Raw genomic sequence first — 17,860 nt, 5'->3', positions numbered from 1 at the left:
TACCCCTCTCAGAAGCTCCTCTTCATCGGAGCGGTTCTGGACTCAGCGCAGTTTCGGGGTTTTTCCCCGAACAGCGGGTTAGGGATATTCAGGCTCTGATTCCGGTCTTTCAGCCTTTATCCCGAGTCTCAGTCAGGTTGACACTGCGGCTCCTGGGGCTGAAGGCCTCCTGCATCCTTCTGGTGCATCACGCTCTGTGGCGGATGCGGGCTCTGCAGTGGGACCTGAAGTTTCAGTGGGCACAGCATCAGTACAACCTGTCCGATTGCGTCCGGATCTCGAAGGGCACTGCAAAACAGTTGCAGTGGTGGCTCATGAACCACGATTGGGTCTGCAGCAGATCTCTCTCCCTTCCCCAACGGAGCATGTAGTGGTGACGGATGTGTCCCTCCTGGGATGGGGATTCCACATCGGAGGGAGGTAGATCAGAGGCCTCTGGTCTCTGGCGGAGTCCCGGCTCCACATCAACCTTCTGGAGCTGAGGGCGATCCGGCTTGCACTGAACGCATTCCTTCCCTCTGTCCGGGTAAGTGTAGTGCAGGTGTTCACGGACAATACCACCGCCATGTGGCACTGCAACAAACAGGGCGGGGTGGGGTCGTGGACCCTTTGTCAAGAGACTCTGCGCCTCTGGACATGGCTGGAACACCAGGGTGTCACCCTGGTGGTTCAACACCTTGCAGGTTCCCTGAACGCCATGGCGGACTAACTCAGCCGCCTGTGCATGATGGATCACGAATGGCGTCTGAACTCGGACGGGCTGCAAGGTCTCTTTCGGCAGTGGGGAGAGCCTTGGTTAGATCTATTCGCCACCGAAGAGAATGCGCAATGTCATCAGTTCTGCGCGTTGAAATTTCCAAGGCGGCACTTGCTCGGCGACGCTTTTCGTCGCAAGTGGAGCTGCCTTCTGTTGTACGCCTTTCCACGTATACCACTTCTGCCCAGAGTGCTGAAGAAGATCAGGCGAGACCACCGGGCCCAAGTCATCCTTGTGGCTCTGGACTGGGCACGAAGATACTGCTGTCCCGAGCTACTCAGCATGTCGGTCGATCCCCCGATTTGTCTGCCTCTTCAGGAGGACCTTCTGTCGCAGCAGCAGGGGACGGTCCTCCACCGGAACCTGTACAGCCTCCACCTCCATGCGTGGAGATTGAGCGGCGGCAGTTGAGGCCATTTGGCTTGCCTCCTGAAGTCTGTGATGTGATTCTGGCAGCCAGGCGTCCCTCCACAAAATCAGGCCGAACAAATTTGTGGCATGGTGCACAGCAAAGGCTGTGGATCCTCTCTCTGCCCCCCTTTCGGAGGTTCTCCTCTTCCTTCTTTCTCTTGCCCAGCAGGGCAATGTTCTGGGCTCTCTGAAGGGCTACCTCTCTGCCATTTCTGCCTTCTTGGGGCTTCCTGATCAGCCCTCTCTTTTCAAGTCCCCTGTTGTAAATAGATTCTTGAGGGGCATCACGCACATGTTTCCTCCTGTTCCTTTCGTGATGCCTCAGTGAGACTTGAACCTTGTTCTAACCTATCTGACGTGCGCTCCTTTTGAACCACTTCACAATTGCCCTCTTCGTCTTCTGACTCTCAAGACTGCATTCCTGGTTGCCATCACCTCTGCCAGGAGAGTGAGTGAGCTCCAGGCTATATCTTCTGAACCTCCTTTCCTTTCTGTCCATCCGGACAAGGTTGTTTTAAGAACACGTCCTTCTTTCCTGCCCAAGGTGGTTACGGCCTTTCACATCGGGCAGTCCATAATCTTGCCCACCTTCTTTCCGCCTCCACATCCCTCGAAAGAGGGAGAGGCTCCACCGTCTGGACCCAAAACATGCGCTCTCCTTCTACCTTGATCGCACACACCAGTTCCGGGTGGATGACCAGCTCTTTGTTGGTAATGTGGGCGCCAAGAAGGGATGGGCGGTGCACAAACGGACCATCTCTCGGTGAGTCGTGTTGTGCATCAACGTCTGTCACTCCTTGGCTAAAAAGGAGACCCCTGTTGGGTTGGGGGCTCATTCCACTCGGGCCACGGCGGCTACTACTGCCCTGGGTTGGGGAGTCCCCTTGCAGGACGTCTGTCGGGCAGCTACGTGGGCCTCGCTACACACGTTTGCTAGACACTACTGTCTGGACAGCCAAGTCCAGAGAGATGGCTTTTTCGGCTGTTCCGTTCTCCAGGACTTTCTGGTGTGATCTTGGTCCGCAGACCCACCCCCGGGGTTGGTATTGCTGGGGTACCTATTCTAAGGTAAGGAATCTAACACTAACCTGTTTCTTTCAGATGCACAAGTTACTTACCTTCGGTAACGATATATCTGTCTGAAACAGTAGTTAGTGTTAGATTCCTTACCGCCCACCCATCCTCCCAGTTCTGCGGACCGATATCTAGGGTTAAGGTATTTCCCTTTGAGGGCCCTAGTTTTATGGCACAAGTGTCGGTCTATGGCATGGCTCTGCGTTCCTGGCGCGGAAAGCTATGTACAAGAACTGACCTCAGTGCGCGAGGGCGGCGTCTAAGTGCTCCGACAACGTCATCCCGGCGACCAAGACGCCGACGACTGACGCAGAGCCGCTAACGACGCCTACCGACGCGCAGGGGTACTGCTACGCAAAACTTTCCGGATTCAGTCTGACGCCTGGGGATATTCTAAGGTAAGGAATCTAACACTAACTACTATTTCTTACAGATATATCGTTACCGACTAAAGTAATTCACTCCCTCTCTATTATCTGAAGGAAGACCTCCCATCACTGAAAACTATTCTCCATGACTATGGAAGTGCCTTCCCAGTGTGTTCTGGTAGTTTGAGTGTTTACCATGTATTCCAGTATTATCCTTGTACCTGTGTATGGTACCCTTTTGTAACTTGCACACGTCACTTTTCTCTTGTAACACACTGTTTTGCTACCTCTCACATTTTGTTTGCTGTTGATACTTGCACAAGTGCCACCATTGCCTACGTATTGTTTGTTCTTGTGCCTCTGTGTCTAGCATATATTGTAGTATTATACCTCTAATTGTACTTTGTTTGCTCTTGTAACCTGCACACTTGTCACTCTTTCCTCCTGTATTGCACTGTTTGCTACCTCATGTATTTTGTTTGTTCACAATTGTCACTTTTACCTCATGTAACTTATCCTCTGCTTTTGTAATTTTGTTCATTTGCAATTTTCTGTTCCTATTGTGAAGCGCTCTGACGCCTTCGGGTAAAGTCCGCGCTATATAAAAACGCATAAATAAAATAAATAAATAACCGAAGGTAAGTAACTTGTGCATATAGTCCCAAGGGAGAGCGAGATGAGTGTGAACATATAAGGATGCTCTGGAGCTGTAGTTCTTGGGGAGATAGTGAGATGAATGTGAACATGTACGGATGTTGTAAAGCTCGTGTTCATGACGCTCCTTTGTCTCTTTCTCTCTCTTTCGCTCTCTCTCTCTCTAGGTGTTCTCTCGTTGAAGTTCCCAGAGTCTCCGACAGTCAAAGCCTCGTGTAACTTTTTTGTGAGTACCTGGTCTTGCTTCTGCCTCTGAGTTATTTTACAGTCCTGTAAAGTCTCACCTGAGGTGTGACTTTTCTTCTAAGCTAAGCTTGGATAATGGGCTATGGGGGAAAGGGGTGTAACTAGCAAGCCCTGCTTCTTGATTCTAAAAAGTATTCCTTCCAGTACTGAAAATTTGTCATGAACAAGGCTTCTACAAACCAATATTAAAATCTCTCTAGTTACTTCCATTGCTTTATCATCACACATAGAGCTGGACGTTTATGTGCTGAGTTAGAGAGAGGTGTGGCAGTGGTAGAAGTGGGAAGTAACCTGATGACTGCACGTTACTCCCAGTCAGTCTGGTTTTGAATAATACCACTTTCTTTCAAGGGAATGACTCCTACTAAAAATAGTCATGGCAACAAAGCAATATGGGAGGATGTGTGATATTTTGTTTTATTTTGCGTGGACTGTAAATTCTGGAGGAAAACCGCTCCTCCTGAATGTGATCTAATCAACACACTCCAAGCTTTATCACGCATTGTAATGATCCCCTAAGTGCAACCAGAGATGATGCAGATAGTCTACCTGAGACTGATACAACCTTACATTCATCACTGGCAAAACAATGACCATCTCCAATGGAAACCTTACCACGGATACTTTAAAGAGGATTCGAAGTAAGATAAAAAAAACAATGCAGAAGTAAGAAATCTGAAGAATAGTCCGCCTGCAGAGTAACACTAGTCTTCGGGTTGGGTCTGTGCAGCAAAGCGTCGAAGAGGGGTTTTGGTTCTTCTGATCCTGCTCTTTGGCATAGCACCTGCTTTGAGGGAGCATTGACCGTACTATGTGTCTGGGAAGCACATTTCATCCGCAGATCTACCAGTGCAGGCGTCAGTAGCAGAGGAGGTAGTATGCTGTAAGCCTTCAGTGGGATAGAAAATGGTAATGTCGTGGGGTAGTAAGGAATGCTTCCCATTAACAAGTATGGAAGGAAAAACATTTGTAACAAGCGTCCCCTCATCTTAAAATAAATTGCCATTTATTTATTGGGGACACCTGTTGTCAAGGCCGTCTTTCTCAACATTTTAATAGATCCCTGAAGAATGAAAATCTACTTTGTGTTTTTTTTGTATGCTGCTCTTAATTCCGCCCTAAAACATGCACTTCTCTAACCTACTACTCGATCTCTTCAGAGCCTCAGGCTCCTACACCTTTGGCATGTTTATGTGGTGCGGCACATCAGGTCCGCAGAGCCTTTACTTACCAACACGTCAGAAGCTCAGATGCCTTCTTGGCTGATTCTTTGCGCTTTTGACCAGTATTGGCTGTCTTATTTGAGCAACTCCTCTAACTTCAATAGTAGATGTTTCCGAGTGCCTGCCATACCCTAGGTAATAGATGCACCGTAGAGGAACGACCCCCCCCATGACAGTTCTTCAGGATATCCTTGTAAGAGAAAAATATTTATGGTGAATGTTAATGGAACTCCTTTACACCGTGATTGCTTAGCCTGAAAATATGGCATGGATCTGACCCTCCTTTATTGGTTACCTCTGCTGTACACGGAGCAGTCGTATCCACATTTCCCATCTCCTCCATTCTATTCACTCATTGTGGCCTCACTCAAGATTACACGAGGAGCTGGCCAGATGCTCATCTCATGCTGTGGTTATCCTTGTAAGATCGTTGAAGGATGTACATCCAAGGCTGGAGTTGCCAGTCATCCTTGTGTGATCGTTGGAAGGACATACATAAAAGGTTGTACTTAGCCTTCTGAGATGATTAAAGGATGCAACAAAGAGGAGTTGCTGGACTGTTCCTATGTGTAGCTAAGGGAAGATCTAACTGGCGTGACCAAAGGTGTAAGAGTAACACCCTAGGGCATCCATTTTGTTGGATGGATTTGCCTCACACACCCAGAAGGGTGTCATGCTTCATCATCGGCGGTTGCTCCTCGTCGGGGAGGCGGTGCAATCCCCGACGGGCTCACCTCAAAGAGGGGCTCTTTGGCGGAGATCTTTTATCCAACAGCCTTATGGTGAGGTGTGGGTGTGTGGGCAGGGTGGTGTGTGGTAGTGAAAAGGGATGTTAAAATGTAGCTAAGGGTACCGGAATTAACTTTATTCTGGAGGTCCCCTGGCTGCAATTAAAAACAGGGGGCTAGCTCACTAGGTGTCAACGAGTAAGGTCAGGTGACCCTAGATGGGGCTAGGGTAATAGTTACCCGCGATTCATCAGGACCTATAAAAAGGTGAACAACAACATGCTGGTGTCATGTGTGAAGTGGTGTGTGTATTACCTCTGTGGGGTTTGTCCTATGCCTAAACATAGGGAAGAGATAAACAACAAGGGTTAAAAACAGTTTGCAATATGCAGACAGGTCACGTCATGGAAAGGAACTGTGAAAAGTGTGGCTTGCTGTTGGTGCACATGTGCTTAAAGCAACAGTCATTGCATGCCTTAAAGGTTGTATGTGCATGATGTATAAAGTGGGGCAAACACAACAATCACTGAGCTGGGGAGGTGGATTGTTGTGGGGTTGTGGAGGTAAAAAAGGTTAAAAGATTAAAATATACAACAGCTATCCAGGCTCCAGTGTCCACCTGGGTTCATACCATGTGCAGGCATTGTCAGGAAGTAGAGTGAGAGACACCATTTGTAAAATAAGGTGGCTAAGTGAACACTTACACACACACTAACTCTAAAGTAGCCACAGGCATGACAGGCTCATATCACCTACTCACCTCTAAGTCAAGAACTAACAGCCACCACAGGGGTCGGCGGGATTAGACATCAAGGATGAGTCCCTGGGTCAAAACTAAGGTAGAAGATAAACATACCGCCAACCGATTATTAGCAGCAGGTAGGCAATATCTAAAACAACAAGGGACTCCTATCCTTAACTCCCTGGTACGTCGCTACAGCACTCACCTCCAATCTCTTGTGTCCTGGCTGCATGACCTACCCTTCTCCGCCGAGCTCGAGTAGATATGTGGGCTCGGCGGTCAGGGTTATTTAAACCAACAACAACAAATCGGCATGAATCGCGCGTCTCCGCCTATTAGGCGTGTCACGTGACTTCAGTCGATCGCGGAGCGGCCATATTAGACTAGTGCTTCGGCAATTCCACGGATGCTGGGTTGTTCAAATGCGCTCCATTAAACTATGACCAATGCCTCGAATATCTGGTAATAAGATGATTTGGTCTCATTGAATTCGGGTTTGACCTATGTTTAAAACAGGTACAGCGGTTTTGGTGGTGGGATGATTGCCATCTATTTAGCGTGATGTCGACCAGTGTGGCGGCGGCCATATTTGACTGGTGCAACAGTGCCTGTAAACATGAGTATAATCAAAACTAAGCGTGATGTTGATAAACTTGTGTATAGTCTTGGAATGTGTAGGCAGTGTAGTGGCTTCAGTGGTTAGGCGCTAATGGCTCATATGCTGTCCTAAGTAAAAAAGGGGCTACATCGCCTGTTTCGAGTGTGTCAAGAAAACAGCGACCAAGGCGCCATCGTCATAGGGGTTGCACATAGTTGTGGAGTGGCTGAATGAGTGGCGATTAGTGTGGCCGTGGGACCACAATGGTAGGGGGACCACGTAGAGTGTGTGTGTAGTTCACTTAGGGGTGTGTTCCCAGCGGGGGGGGTATTGATTCAGAATATAGCCTCATGGTGGTTAAAAGGCTACATAGAAATGGTGGCAACAGTATATTAATTGGGAATGGATGGCTCAAAGAGAGTGCCACGGGATGTCTTCGTTGAGACCTTGTTTATCAGAAGATAAACGATGGACCCATCTCTGTTCTTTCTGAAAGAGAGCATTTTTCGGGCAGTTGGGGCTGGACTCTAGTACTACCCACTTAACAGATTCTTCGTCATGGCCGTGGTCTACATAATGTTTGCACATTTTTGTGTGAGTCCTCTTGCAGCGAAAGTTGCTGCGATGTTCAATAATTCGGGTTTTGATGGGACGGGTTGTCATCCCGATGTATTGTAAGCCACAAGGGCACGTGAGAAGGTATATACAGTGTGAGGTGTTACAGTTGGTGTGGTGCCTAATCTCCCATGTGAAGGTCTCAGAGAGCTGTATTGTTTTAACTGTCATGGTGTATCGGCAGACTCCACACTTGCCACAGGGGTAGTGGCCCGTGACCGGAGGTAGATGCCACAGTGTTTGTTGGCTTTCCTTTCTGGCTTTCTTAGGTCGGGTACTGATTAGGATATCCTTTAAATTCTGTGACCTCTTGAAGGCGAACCTGGGTTCTTCCAGGGTCATGTCACCTGTGTTCAATATTCCCCAGTGGTGTCTGATCGTGTTCCTGATCTGGTTAGATAGGGGGGTAAATGTGGTCACACACGTGATGGGTTGGTTCTCTGCAGGAACTCTTTCCTGGCGCTCAAGTAGTGCCTCACGGTTGTTATTCCTTGCCCGTTTCTTAGCTTTCAGGACCTCGCTTTTAGGATAACCCCTGTCGAGAAGGTTCCTAGACAGGATCGTGGATTCCTTTTTGTAATCATATACATTACTACAATTGCGTCTTATCCGCAAGAATTGCCCAAAAGGCAAGTTGGTGCGTAAGGCCTTTGGATGGTGGCTTTTGTAGTGTAGAAGACTGTTGCGGTCGGTGGGTTTACGATACATGGTCGTGCTTATTGACCCCTCGTCTAGTCTTATCGTTAGATCCAGAAAGGCAATCTCCTTGGGTGAGGAGGTCATGGTGAAGTTTAGATGGGGGTTTAGCGTATTGACCCACTCTAGGAAAGCTTCATGTGAGGTTGTGGGGCCTTTCCACAGGATCAGGATGTCATCAATGAAGCGTTTCCACATTTTGATGTTGTTACGGAAAGGATTGGACTCATGATGTATGTGTGAGCTTTCAAACTTGGCCATGTACAGACAAGCTACCGAAGGAGCAAATGTACTGCCCATAGAGGTGCCTTGGGTCTGGTGGTAGTATTTGCCTCTAAATTCAAAATAGTTTTCTGTCAGCGCTAGGGTGGCGCATTCCATGATGAAAGTCTGTGGAGTATTAGAGTTCCACCTTTCCAGGCCTAGTCTCTCCTCAATTACCTCTAGAGTGGCCCTCTGAGGAATGTTCGTGTAGAGGGCCTCAACATCTAGGGTAATCAATAGATCAATCTCCTCTGCGTTCTGGATGGTGTCCAGAATGCGTAATACATCTGTGGTGTCCTGGATGTAAGATGGGATGCTTTTCACCAGGGGTTGCAGGAAGTGATCACAAAATTGTGAGAGGGGCTCCAAGACGGAGTCTATCCCTGAAACAATTGGTCTCCCTGGTACCGGTCTGGTTGCTTTGTGGATCTTGGGCAAGATGTAAAAGTAAGGGACCCTTGGGTCCTTTTTGATCAAGAAGTCTGCCTCTTTCCTAGTGATCCATTGGTCACACTCGGCACTTGTAACCAGGCTCGTGATGGTAGTTTGCAAGCGCTGGGTTGGATCGTTAGTGATGGGGGTATAGTATTTTCGGTTACCCAGTTGTCTGTTGCATTCTAACTCATAGTCCTTTGTATTCATTAGAACCGTGGCGCCACCTTTGTCTGCTTGTTTTATCGTGATCAGAGGATCATCCGCCAATGATCTCAGAACCACCATTTCATCCCTAGAGATGTTGCAATGAGGTGTGTGTCGGTTCAATTTCGAAATATCTTTCAATACCGCTTGTTCAAATGTGAGTACCTCATGGGGGACCATTCCATTGTGCGGTGTAAACGTGGATGGATTATGTAGTCCAGAGTCATCTGAGGGTTCACAGGGCTTACCTTCAAAAAAGGCTTTCAACCTAATTTTTCTAAAAAATGATTTGAGTTCCCTAGTTTCTAGGAATTGGTCAGTTTTAGGAGTCGGTACAAAACCTAAACCTTTTTGTAGGACATCCTCCTCTTTCTGTGTGAGGAGACGGTCAGAGAGATTGACCACCAGGCTCATTGTGGTCCTGACCGGCTCGTGCTCCTCGTGTCCATCCCTTGTGGGCGGACTTCCTCCCACTGTACCCTCTTTTCCGGTGCGTTCCCTCTTTTTCGCCCTCGCCCTCTGCCCCAACCTCTGCCTAAAAAAGGAGGGTGTGTAGGGTTTTGAGGGGGGTAAAATGGAGGATATTGGGGGGCAAACTGGGGTTGAAAGTGGGGGAATTGTGGATATTGCCAGAAGGGGGGGGGGCCTGTAAGTGGTCCTTGGTTTGGATAGTTAGGGTAGTTTTGTTGTCCACGTCCCCTTCCTCTTCTAGCCCTTGGTGGCATCTGCGCTGCACTATTATCTCCACTACTATCAGAGCCACTATTGGAGCCCCTTCTGGAAGAATTAGTACTGGAATCTGAATTGTAGTTTGTCCCTGGGGGCACATAGTCATCCCTTAGGTATGGATAGACTTTCTCCTTTGAGAATTTCTTAATGTCCTTTTGCAGTTTAGCAACCTTCTGGTTCATCAGATATTCTTTATGTTCCGCCATTTCCTTGTTAATTTCAGCTAGTTTTGTTTTAAAGCCTGGATTTTGTACCGCTGTTTTCAGGGCAGCCTCAGCTGCTTGTATTTTAACTAGAAGTGCATCTGCTAGTCGTTTGGCTGTATTTACTATTAGAATGAGGAGGTTGTGTGTACACTTCCACGACACCTGTGACCATTCGACTTTAAATTGTCCGTCCTCCCAGAAAATCCTTGGGAAATTTTTCACGATCAACCCATTCGGTGCTATTTTGGCCTTGAAATATTGAGCCATCATCGTCCCATGGATTGTTATCCTTATCCATTCCCGTTTTAAATCTGATAGGGATTGCCACTCTGTTGTATTGCTCCCCGTGGCTGGTTCAACATCGATACCAAACAAAGAAGGTGTCCTCATAATAGCTGCTGCATCCTCCTCGCCAAAACTCAGACCTTGACCCTCCATGGTGGAATGGTCAAGGGTGGCTGGTCTCGGTGGAGTGGAGTCCTTCACAGAAGGTAGGGAAAGGGGGAAGTAAAAGAAAGAAGAGGTTCCAATGCCCAAGTGGGCTCTGGACCAGGTATGACCCACCTACTTGGTATGAGGTCAACTACTATTGGGGGATATGAACAATCTAACCCACCTAGGGGAAACTCCCACGGTGTGAACCGTGCTCAAGTTTTTGTCAAAAAGAGGGAGGAGAGGTGATCACTTGATCAACGGACACTATTTACCACTCAGATTGGTGGAAGGTCCAGTCACAGCGTGTGCCCGTATCTGAGAATACAACAAAGAGGAGTTGCTGGACTGTTCCTATGTGTAGCTAAGGGAAGATCTAACTGGCGTGACCAAAGGTGTAAGCGTGCATCCAAAGCTGAAGTTACCCTGTGAGGTCATTGAAGGATGTGCATCCAAAGCTGAAGTTACCCTGTGAGGTCATTGAAGGATGTGCATCCAAAGCTGAAGTTACCCTGTGAGGTCATTGAAGGATGTACAACAAAGCTGTAGTTATCGTAAGTTTTTTGAAGGATGTACATCCAAGGGTCTAGTTACCTTGTGAGATCATTGAAGGATTTACATCCAAAGCTGTAGTTATCCTTGTAAGTTCGTTGAAGGATGTATGTCCAAGGGTGTAGTGAGGTCATTGAAGGATGCACATCCAACTCATTTGAAAAGTATATTTATGAAGTAAAGAAGGCTGTGATGCATGTATCTAAACAAAGATGTGGCAGAACTTAGTACTTGCCATCTAGCCATCTTGGTAGGTTACCACATCCCACACCTGCCATGCAGAGGTGTTCATCAGAGTGGTGAGTGTTTGTGTTAAAGAGGGTATAAATGCTGTGCACCCTGCTGAACCTGGTGAATTTACCCATCTCAGAGAAGGAAGTCTTGCACGTTTGTGGCCACCAGCCCTCAATCATGGTGCAGGCCCTACTTCTCACATCACAGTTCCTAGGGAAGCAAAGTTTCTTTCAGGGCAATTTTCAACAAAAGGCCACTCTAGAGGAATGAAGTATCTCTGGCACATCATCGGGGGACATCGAGTGGGACGACATGAGAAATGCTTGTAACACCATATCGTTTTCCTCTTACAGACGGAAATGCTTCCTAGATGTGGGGAGGTTGCGCCAGTTGGACAGGTGGTGAATGAGAATGGCAAAATGCTGCTTCAGGCTGTGTTGGAGGTAAGTGAGGATGGGACCAAGCATGAGTATGTGTTAATGGTGAATATCCGTTGTTAGCTGTCTTCCATTCAGATTGTTAATTTTACATTAATGGTTAGTAAAAAATATTTTTTAGATTAGGTGGGATTGTATTAAATAATTTAAACTTCAGCTAAATAATTTATATTTAATTTAATATATTTAAATTAATTACAATGCTTTCTTTAAAGTTACGTTAAGTGTTGTAGCATTATTTTTGTTATACATTTGAAATAAATATATTTAAAAAATAATCTACTGTAATATTTAAAATAAAATAATATCTGAAAGAGACACGTTAGTGATAGATTCCTTACCTTAGAATATCCCCAGGCGTCAGACTGGATCCGGAAAGTTATCATCAGCAGTACTCCTGCGCGTCGTAAGGTGCCATTGTGCGGCTGAACGTCCATCGCTGGCGTCGTGTGTGCCAAAATGACATCACGGAGACTACTTAGGCGCCACCCATGCGCGCTGACATCAGTTCTTTCTTTTTCCATGCAAGCAAGCGCAGATCCGGTTAGAGCATGTACCCTAGTCACTTTTTGACTGAACATTTGAGACTTTTTGACTTCCATTTTTGAGTCCTTGACTCCGGGTCCTGCGTACAAATGCCTGGGTTTAATTCTGCGGGGCCTGTCGCCTTACTATGCCAGTGGCCGTCCCCCATTACGTCTGTCTCTACTGTCTGGGGCGTGACCATGACTTCCTGTCATGTTCCAACTGCCATGGCTCCGAAGGCCTTGCGGGAGCCGTCCCGTAAGCTGCTGGAGGCTCGGCAGTCGTCTCCACGCCGTTCAGGGTCCAGGGGTCGAATGAGGGACCGCTCGCAGAGCCATAGTCATCGCTCCTCGAGGTCGAAGTCTGCACCATTGGATTTGGGTAAAAGACGTCATAAGAAGAAGTCGAAGAAGCGTCTCCGCTCTCTGACGTCCCCTCGTCAGTCTCCGGATGAGGGCGCCGGGGGTACTACTCTGCGGGTCCTTTGGCGCTTGCGAGTCCCAAGGCCTACCCACTGTATCCAGTTCCGTTGGAGACCGATGCCCAGGTGCAAGATTTTCTTGCAGCCATGGACCGCCTCTTCAGGCCTCGGACTCCCGCCGGCGCGCCTTTGGGCCCCGCAGTCCCAGATGGGGGCGCTCCCTTGCTGCTGGCTCCACTGCCGGCGCCGCCGGGTCCTCTGCTGGCAGCTCTGGTGCCACAGTGGGTTCCGTTTGTTCCCCCACTGCCCTTGGCCTGGGTCCTGAACAATTTTGCTCCTGGTTGAGACCCTAATTGTGAAACGGACTAGCGCCATCCAGCTCCGTTTCCGGCGCTGTTCGACCATTTATATTGCCCTATCCCTCCCCCACCACTGCAGCCTGTTCCATGGGCGACTGGGAGGGGTGAGGACACCCTCGCACGGCAGTGCGGATCGGAACAGGAATGGACGGAAGAGCTGGAGGATGCTGATGGCCTTGACCTCTCCTCTGACCCTGGTTTTCTTTCTCCTCCAGCTGTGGCTCTGGAGGAGGGCACCACATACACTGTGGTGCTCCGTAGAGCAGCGGAAGCCCTTGACCTGCCTACGATGACCCTCAAGACAAATCTCCTTACTGAGGTACTTCAGCCGGCGGCAAGCTCTATGGAGCCCCTGCTACTCTTAAATGAGGCATTAACTGATGTCTTGATGGGCACTTGGTTTAGACCGGCCACAGGGGTTCCTGTGGATAAGAATGTGGCCCGGCGCCATCGCCCAGCTCCGGGTGACCCTGCCTTTCAGTTTACCCACCCAACCCCAGAGAGCCTGGTCATCCAGGCCTCCACTTCCCAAAGCCCATTCCTTACCGCTCAGCCGGATAAGGTATCCAAGAAGCTGGAACAGTTCGGCAAGAAACTGTTTTCATCTGCCAGCTTAGGGTTGCGGTCGGTGAACATTGCATGCCTCTTGGGCCGCTATTCCCATGCTGTGTGGGACATGGTTGTGCAGGTGCTGCCTCAGTGTCCAGAGGAAGTCCGTTTAGTGCTTTCCCAAGCTGTTACTGAGGGGAAGGATGCAGCAAAGTTCGCCATCGGGTGTGGACTGGACACCGCGGACTCACTGGGTAGGGCAATTCCCACGACAGTAGCTCTCCGTCTCCACGCCTGGTTACGGTCCACTGGTTTTTCAGGGAATGTTCGAAGTTATCCTACGGCCATGGCTTTTGATGGTACTCTCCTGTTTGTCGATAAAGCAGATAGTGTGCCGGAGGGTTTTAAGGACTCCTGAGCTACGGCCAAGTCCTTAGGTCTCTCCACCACGCGCCTGGCCACGTCTGCCTTTCGTTCCTTTCGTGGGCACAAAAGGGACACCCGACAAGTTCGTTCAGTCAGAACTCTGCGCAGAACCAACCTCAGCACGGACGTGGTTCCCGCCCGCGTGTGGGCCAGCGTGCAGGTCAGTCCACCTCTGCTCCCACAGCATCCGCCTCAAAGCCTTCCTAGTCCGAGCTTTGGGGTGCACCCCACACCAGTGGGCGGCAGGATTCGCCATCACTTTCCCCACTGGCGTTTCGTTACCTCGGACAGGTGGGTGCTGCAAATCGTGCGAAGGGGCTACTCCCTCCCCTTCGAGACTGCCCCTCCAGCCATGCCAGATCCGTGCCACCGCATGTCGGGGGACCATTTTGCGCTTCTCCAGAAGGAAGTCACTGACCTTTTGGAACTTAATAAAGAAATCAAAGAGGTGGAATCAGAATTATCCAATATGGCATCTACGGAAGAGTTGTCGAAAATTTTGGAAGACATAAAAGTACAGTTGGACAAACATTCTAGAGAAATTAATGATCGAAAAATCAGAAAGTTTAGGAGAGACACTCAAGATTACAAACTAGGGGAAGTATACACGTGGGCAGACGTGTATGCCCAACGAAGGCGTAACAAACCGTTTAACCCACAGACAGAACCCTCTTCCTCGGGGAGTGACAAATCCAATCGTCTGCCAAGAAAAACAAGCACACAAGAAAAACCCTGATTTGATGATACCGCTACATTACTAAAAATCTAATTGACCAATCTGCAGGACCATCTACTGCGGTACCTTTTTTAGACTCGGGACAAGAGATCCGAGACGACCCAGGAGGGGTCTTGGAAAAAGAAAAAGAAAAAGAGACATTACATCCAAGCACTCGAAGTACAAAAAAGGACAAGAAGAAGACCACCTAGTCATTAACATATCCAATACCAACTTGAATACTCATGAAATGAAACTGTTGTCTAAAGGGACTTCGTTCATACCAACGACCAAAACTAATCCATTAGAGTTACATATAAGCCCATACAAATTCACACGAAAGTTACGACTGAGACCTTTTTTTGAGCATGTCAACCCTCCGAGCACTAGGAAACCTGATCAACTCATGGGATTGAGACCAGATAGCTCATTTGAAGCTCCCATAAGTCACAAAAGCATAGATTTGTTTGAGACCTTGGTCAAACAGGGCATCTCCAAACTCAATTACAACAAATCCTCATATAAGAACTTGACACAAAAAGATCTGGACACCTTAAAGAGCATAGCCAATAATGATCAAATAAAATGCATAAAGGCAGACAAAGGAGGAGCGCTGGTAGTTATGAACACTACTTTGTACAACCAAAAAATGGAGGAGCATGTCCAAAACAAACTTATCTACATGAAGCTTCCTAGTAACCCTACCACACAATTCAAAGAAATACTCTATCAGATTGTAAACAAAGCATATGAATTGGGAACAATTGATGAAAGAACCAAAAAGTATCTGCTGAAATCTTTTCCTAAAAGTCCTGTCATACACATGACCCCCAAGATTCACAAAAGTTTGACTGACCCTCCTTTTAGACCAATTGTTTCGACTAAGGGTTCTTTACACGAACCGGTCGGCAAGTTCATAGACCGACACCTGCAACCTATAGTAAGACAAATGAGAAGCTATGTTCAAGACACTACAGACTTTTTGAACAAACTGGCCCAAATTAAAATTTCCAAAGATGACCAACCAATATTATGTACAGCCGATGTATGCTCACTCTATACTTCAATCCCCCATGATGGAGGAATAGAGGCTATAGAGAAAGCAATCCTCAAAAGCAATATTGAGACCAGAATGCAACAATTCCTGATGGAATTCACTCTTTATCAGAGCTATTTTCAACATAATGATTGGTATCTCCAGCTGTCCGGAACTTCGATGGGCAATTGTGCCGCACCGACCTATGCCAATATCTATATGAAATACTTTGAGGAAGAAAATATCTACAACAACCCAATCTGGACTGAAAACATCAAAATGTACGCCAGATACATTGATGACGTATTCATAATATGGAAAAACTCAGAAGAATCTTTGACACAGTCACTGAACAACCTAAATAATGCCAATGAACGCATAAAATTTACATGGGAAACAAAACGACAAATCGATAACATTTTTGGATGTTAAAGTCACCATCACGGAGTCTGGATTTGAAACGGATCTGTACAGAAAAAATACAGACAGGAATAACACACTGCATTACGCAAGTTTTCACCAAGGATCTCTTAAAGAACATTTACCCACATCACAAATGTTACCAGTGAAGAGAATCGCTTCTAATCCCATATCTATGGAACTTCGATTGAATGAAATGGGCAAAAGATTTCATAACATAGGTTATCCTGAAATCCTCATTGAAAAGGCTAAAAATAAAGCTCCAGAAACACCTAGAGAGAAACTCTTATCTAGAACCATGAAGAATAAAGATACTAGGATGGTGCTAGTCTCTAAATTTTCAACCCTAAGCACAGCCTACAAGAAAATCATCAAACGCCACTGGCCTATTTTGACTGCCGAACTGGATTTTGGAACAACTTTTGAAAATCTGCCTATCTTTGCTTACACTCTCAGTGCTAACTTCAAAGAGATCCTAACTAGAAAGCCGTTCACCCAAACCAATTGTAAAGGCACCAGACCCTGCATGAATTGCGGGAAGGGGAATGAGATAAAACTGCACGTGAATACTACTTGTGATACCCAAAATGTCATATATTTAATCAAATGTCCATGTGGTATGATTTACATTGGAAAGACTGAAAGAAAAATCAAAACTCGAATTAACGAGCACAAATCCAACATAAGGACGCAAAATACCAAATCCAATGTAGCGATATATTTCAATGAAGCAAGACACAATATTTCACAACTATAGTTTCTGATTCTTGAGGTTGTCAATTAAGGCGAGGGCATTGAAAACAACAAACAATTGTTAAGGAGAGAAATTGCATGGATTTTCAGGATGCAATCTACAAAACCATTGGGACTTAATGATCGCCTGGAATTTTCTTGTTATTTATGAAGCACCTTTACATGGGTGTATTTATCGCATACATGATTCCTATCTAGTGCGACTTAATTACAATTACGTTCTGTTTACATTTTTGATTTTTACATTCTGTTGTGATTTTGTTACTTTTAATTTTCCATTTGTGTTTAATTTTCATCTATTGTGCTCAACCTCCGATCCTAAGTACAGACCGTTATGATTTACCCATATTGATAGCCTTAGCACTATATCATATAGTCCTTCGTTTACACCCACTCCTTCACAGTCCTCTTTCTTTATCCACTGTTGCACTTCCCTATTTACTCCTTCCCCTTCCGGGTCACACTGCGAATGCTGAAAGCCGCATTTACTTTTTCGAAGACATCACATCATCTATTCTGTAAGTCGGCAATCCTATTGCCACGATAATTTAAAAATTTAAATAGTTTCTTTGCAATGCGGTATATTGCCACGGACATTCTTCGTATCCCCACAGAATATATGCTTCAAACGTCGGACGACACGTCAGTGCTCCGAGCGTTCAGTTTTTACTTTGGTGTATGTCACTAACGTTTTTATAAAAAATGCTGAACACTGTTGATTATTTTTTGAACATGTCCTATCACTTTATGAACACTCAGTCATGGTCACATCCACCTTACTATCACATGTTTGTGTTAGTCACTCCGAAAACACTCCTCACCTAGCACGAACCCGCATGTTACGCACGTTAGACTATTTGTTTTCGTTATCTTACAGTTTGAGTAAACACTCAGTGCTGTATCCTCTATTGTTTGTAGAACTCCCAGATGAAGGGCGGTCAGCCCGAAATGCATTGGAGTAATTAGAAGATGTAAAGTGTTGAAAAAAAGAAGTATTGAAAGACAGAATGTTATCATGAATTAAATGATACCTGAATAAAAACTTGTGAAG

General features: G+C 46.7%; 1 protein-coding gene across 1 annotated transcript in view; it reads left to right on the top strand.

The window, feature by feature from the left end:
- IPO13 (importin 13) overlaps positions 1 to 17,860 on the top strand; it is a 627,153-nt gene that overhangs the window by 571,228 nt on the left and 38,065 nt on the right. The window contains exons 17-18 of the mRNA XM_086953190.1: positions 3,432 to 3,490; positions 11,522 to 11,611. Of these exons, the coding sequence (XP_086809316.1) occupies positions 3,432 to 3,490; positions 11,522 to 11,611 (149 nt within the window). The remainder of the gene's footprint in view (positions 1 to 3,431; positions 3,491 to 11,521; positions 11,612 to 17,860) is intronic.

This window comes from Lissotriton vulgaris, chromosome 1_2 (genome assembly GCF_964263255.1).
Source record: "Lissotriton vulgaris chromosome 1_2, aLisVul1.2, whole genome shotgun sequence".
Taxonomy (NCBI): Eukaryota; Metazoa; Chordata; class Amphibia; order Caudata; family Salamandridae; genus Lissotriton; species Lissotriton vulgaris.
Note: the sequence above shows the minus strand (reverse complement) of the source record. Positions and strands in the feature narration are given on the sequence as shown.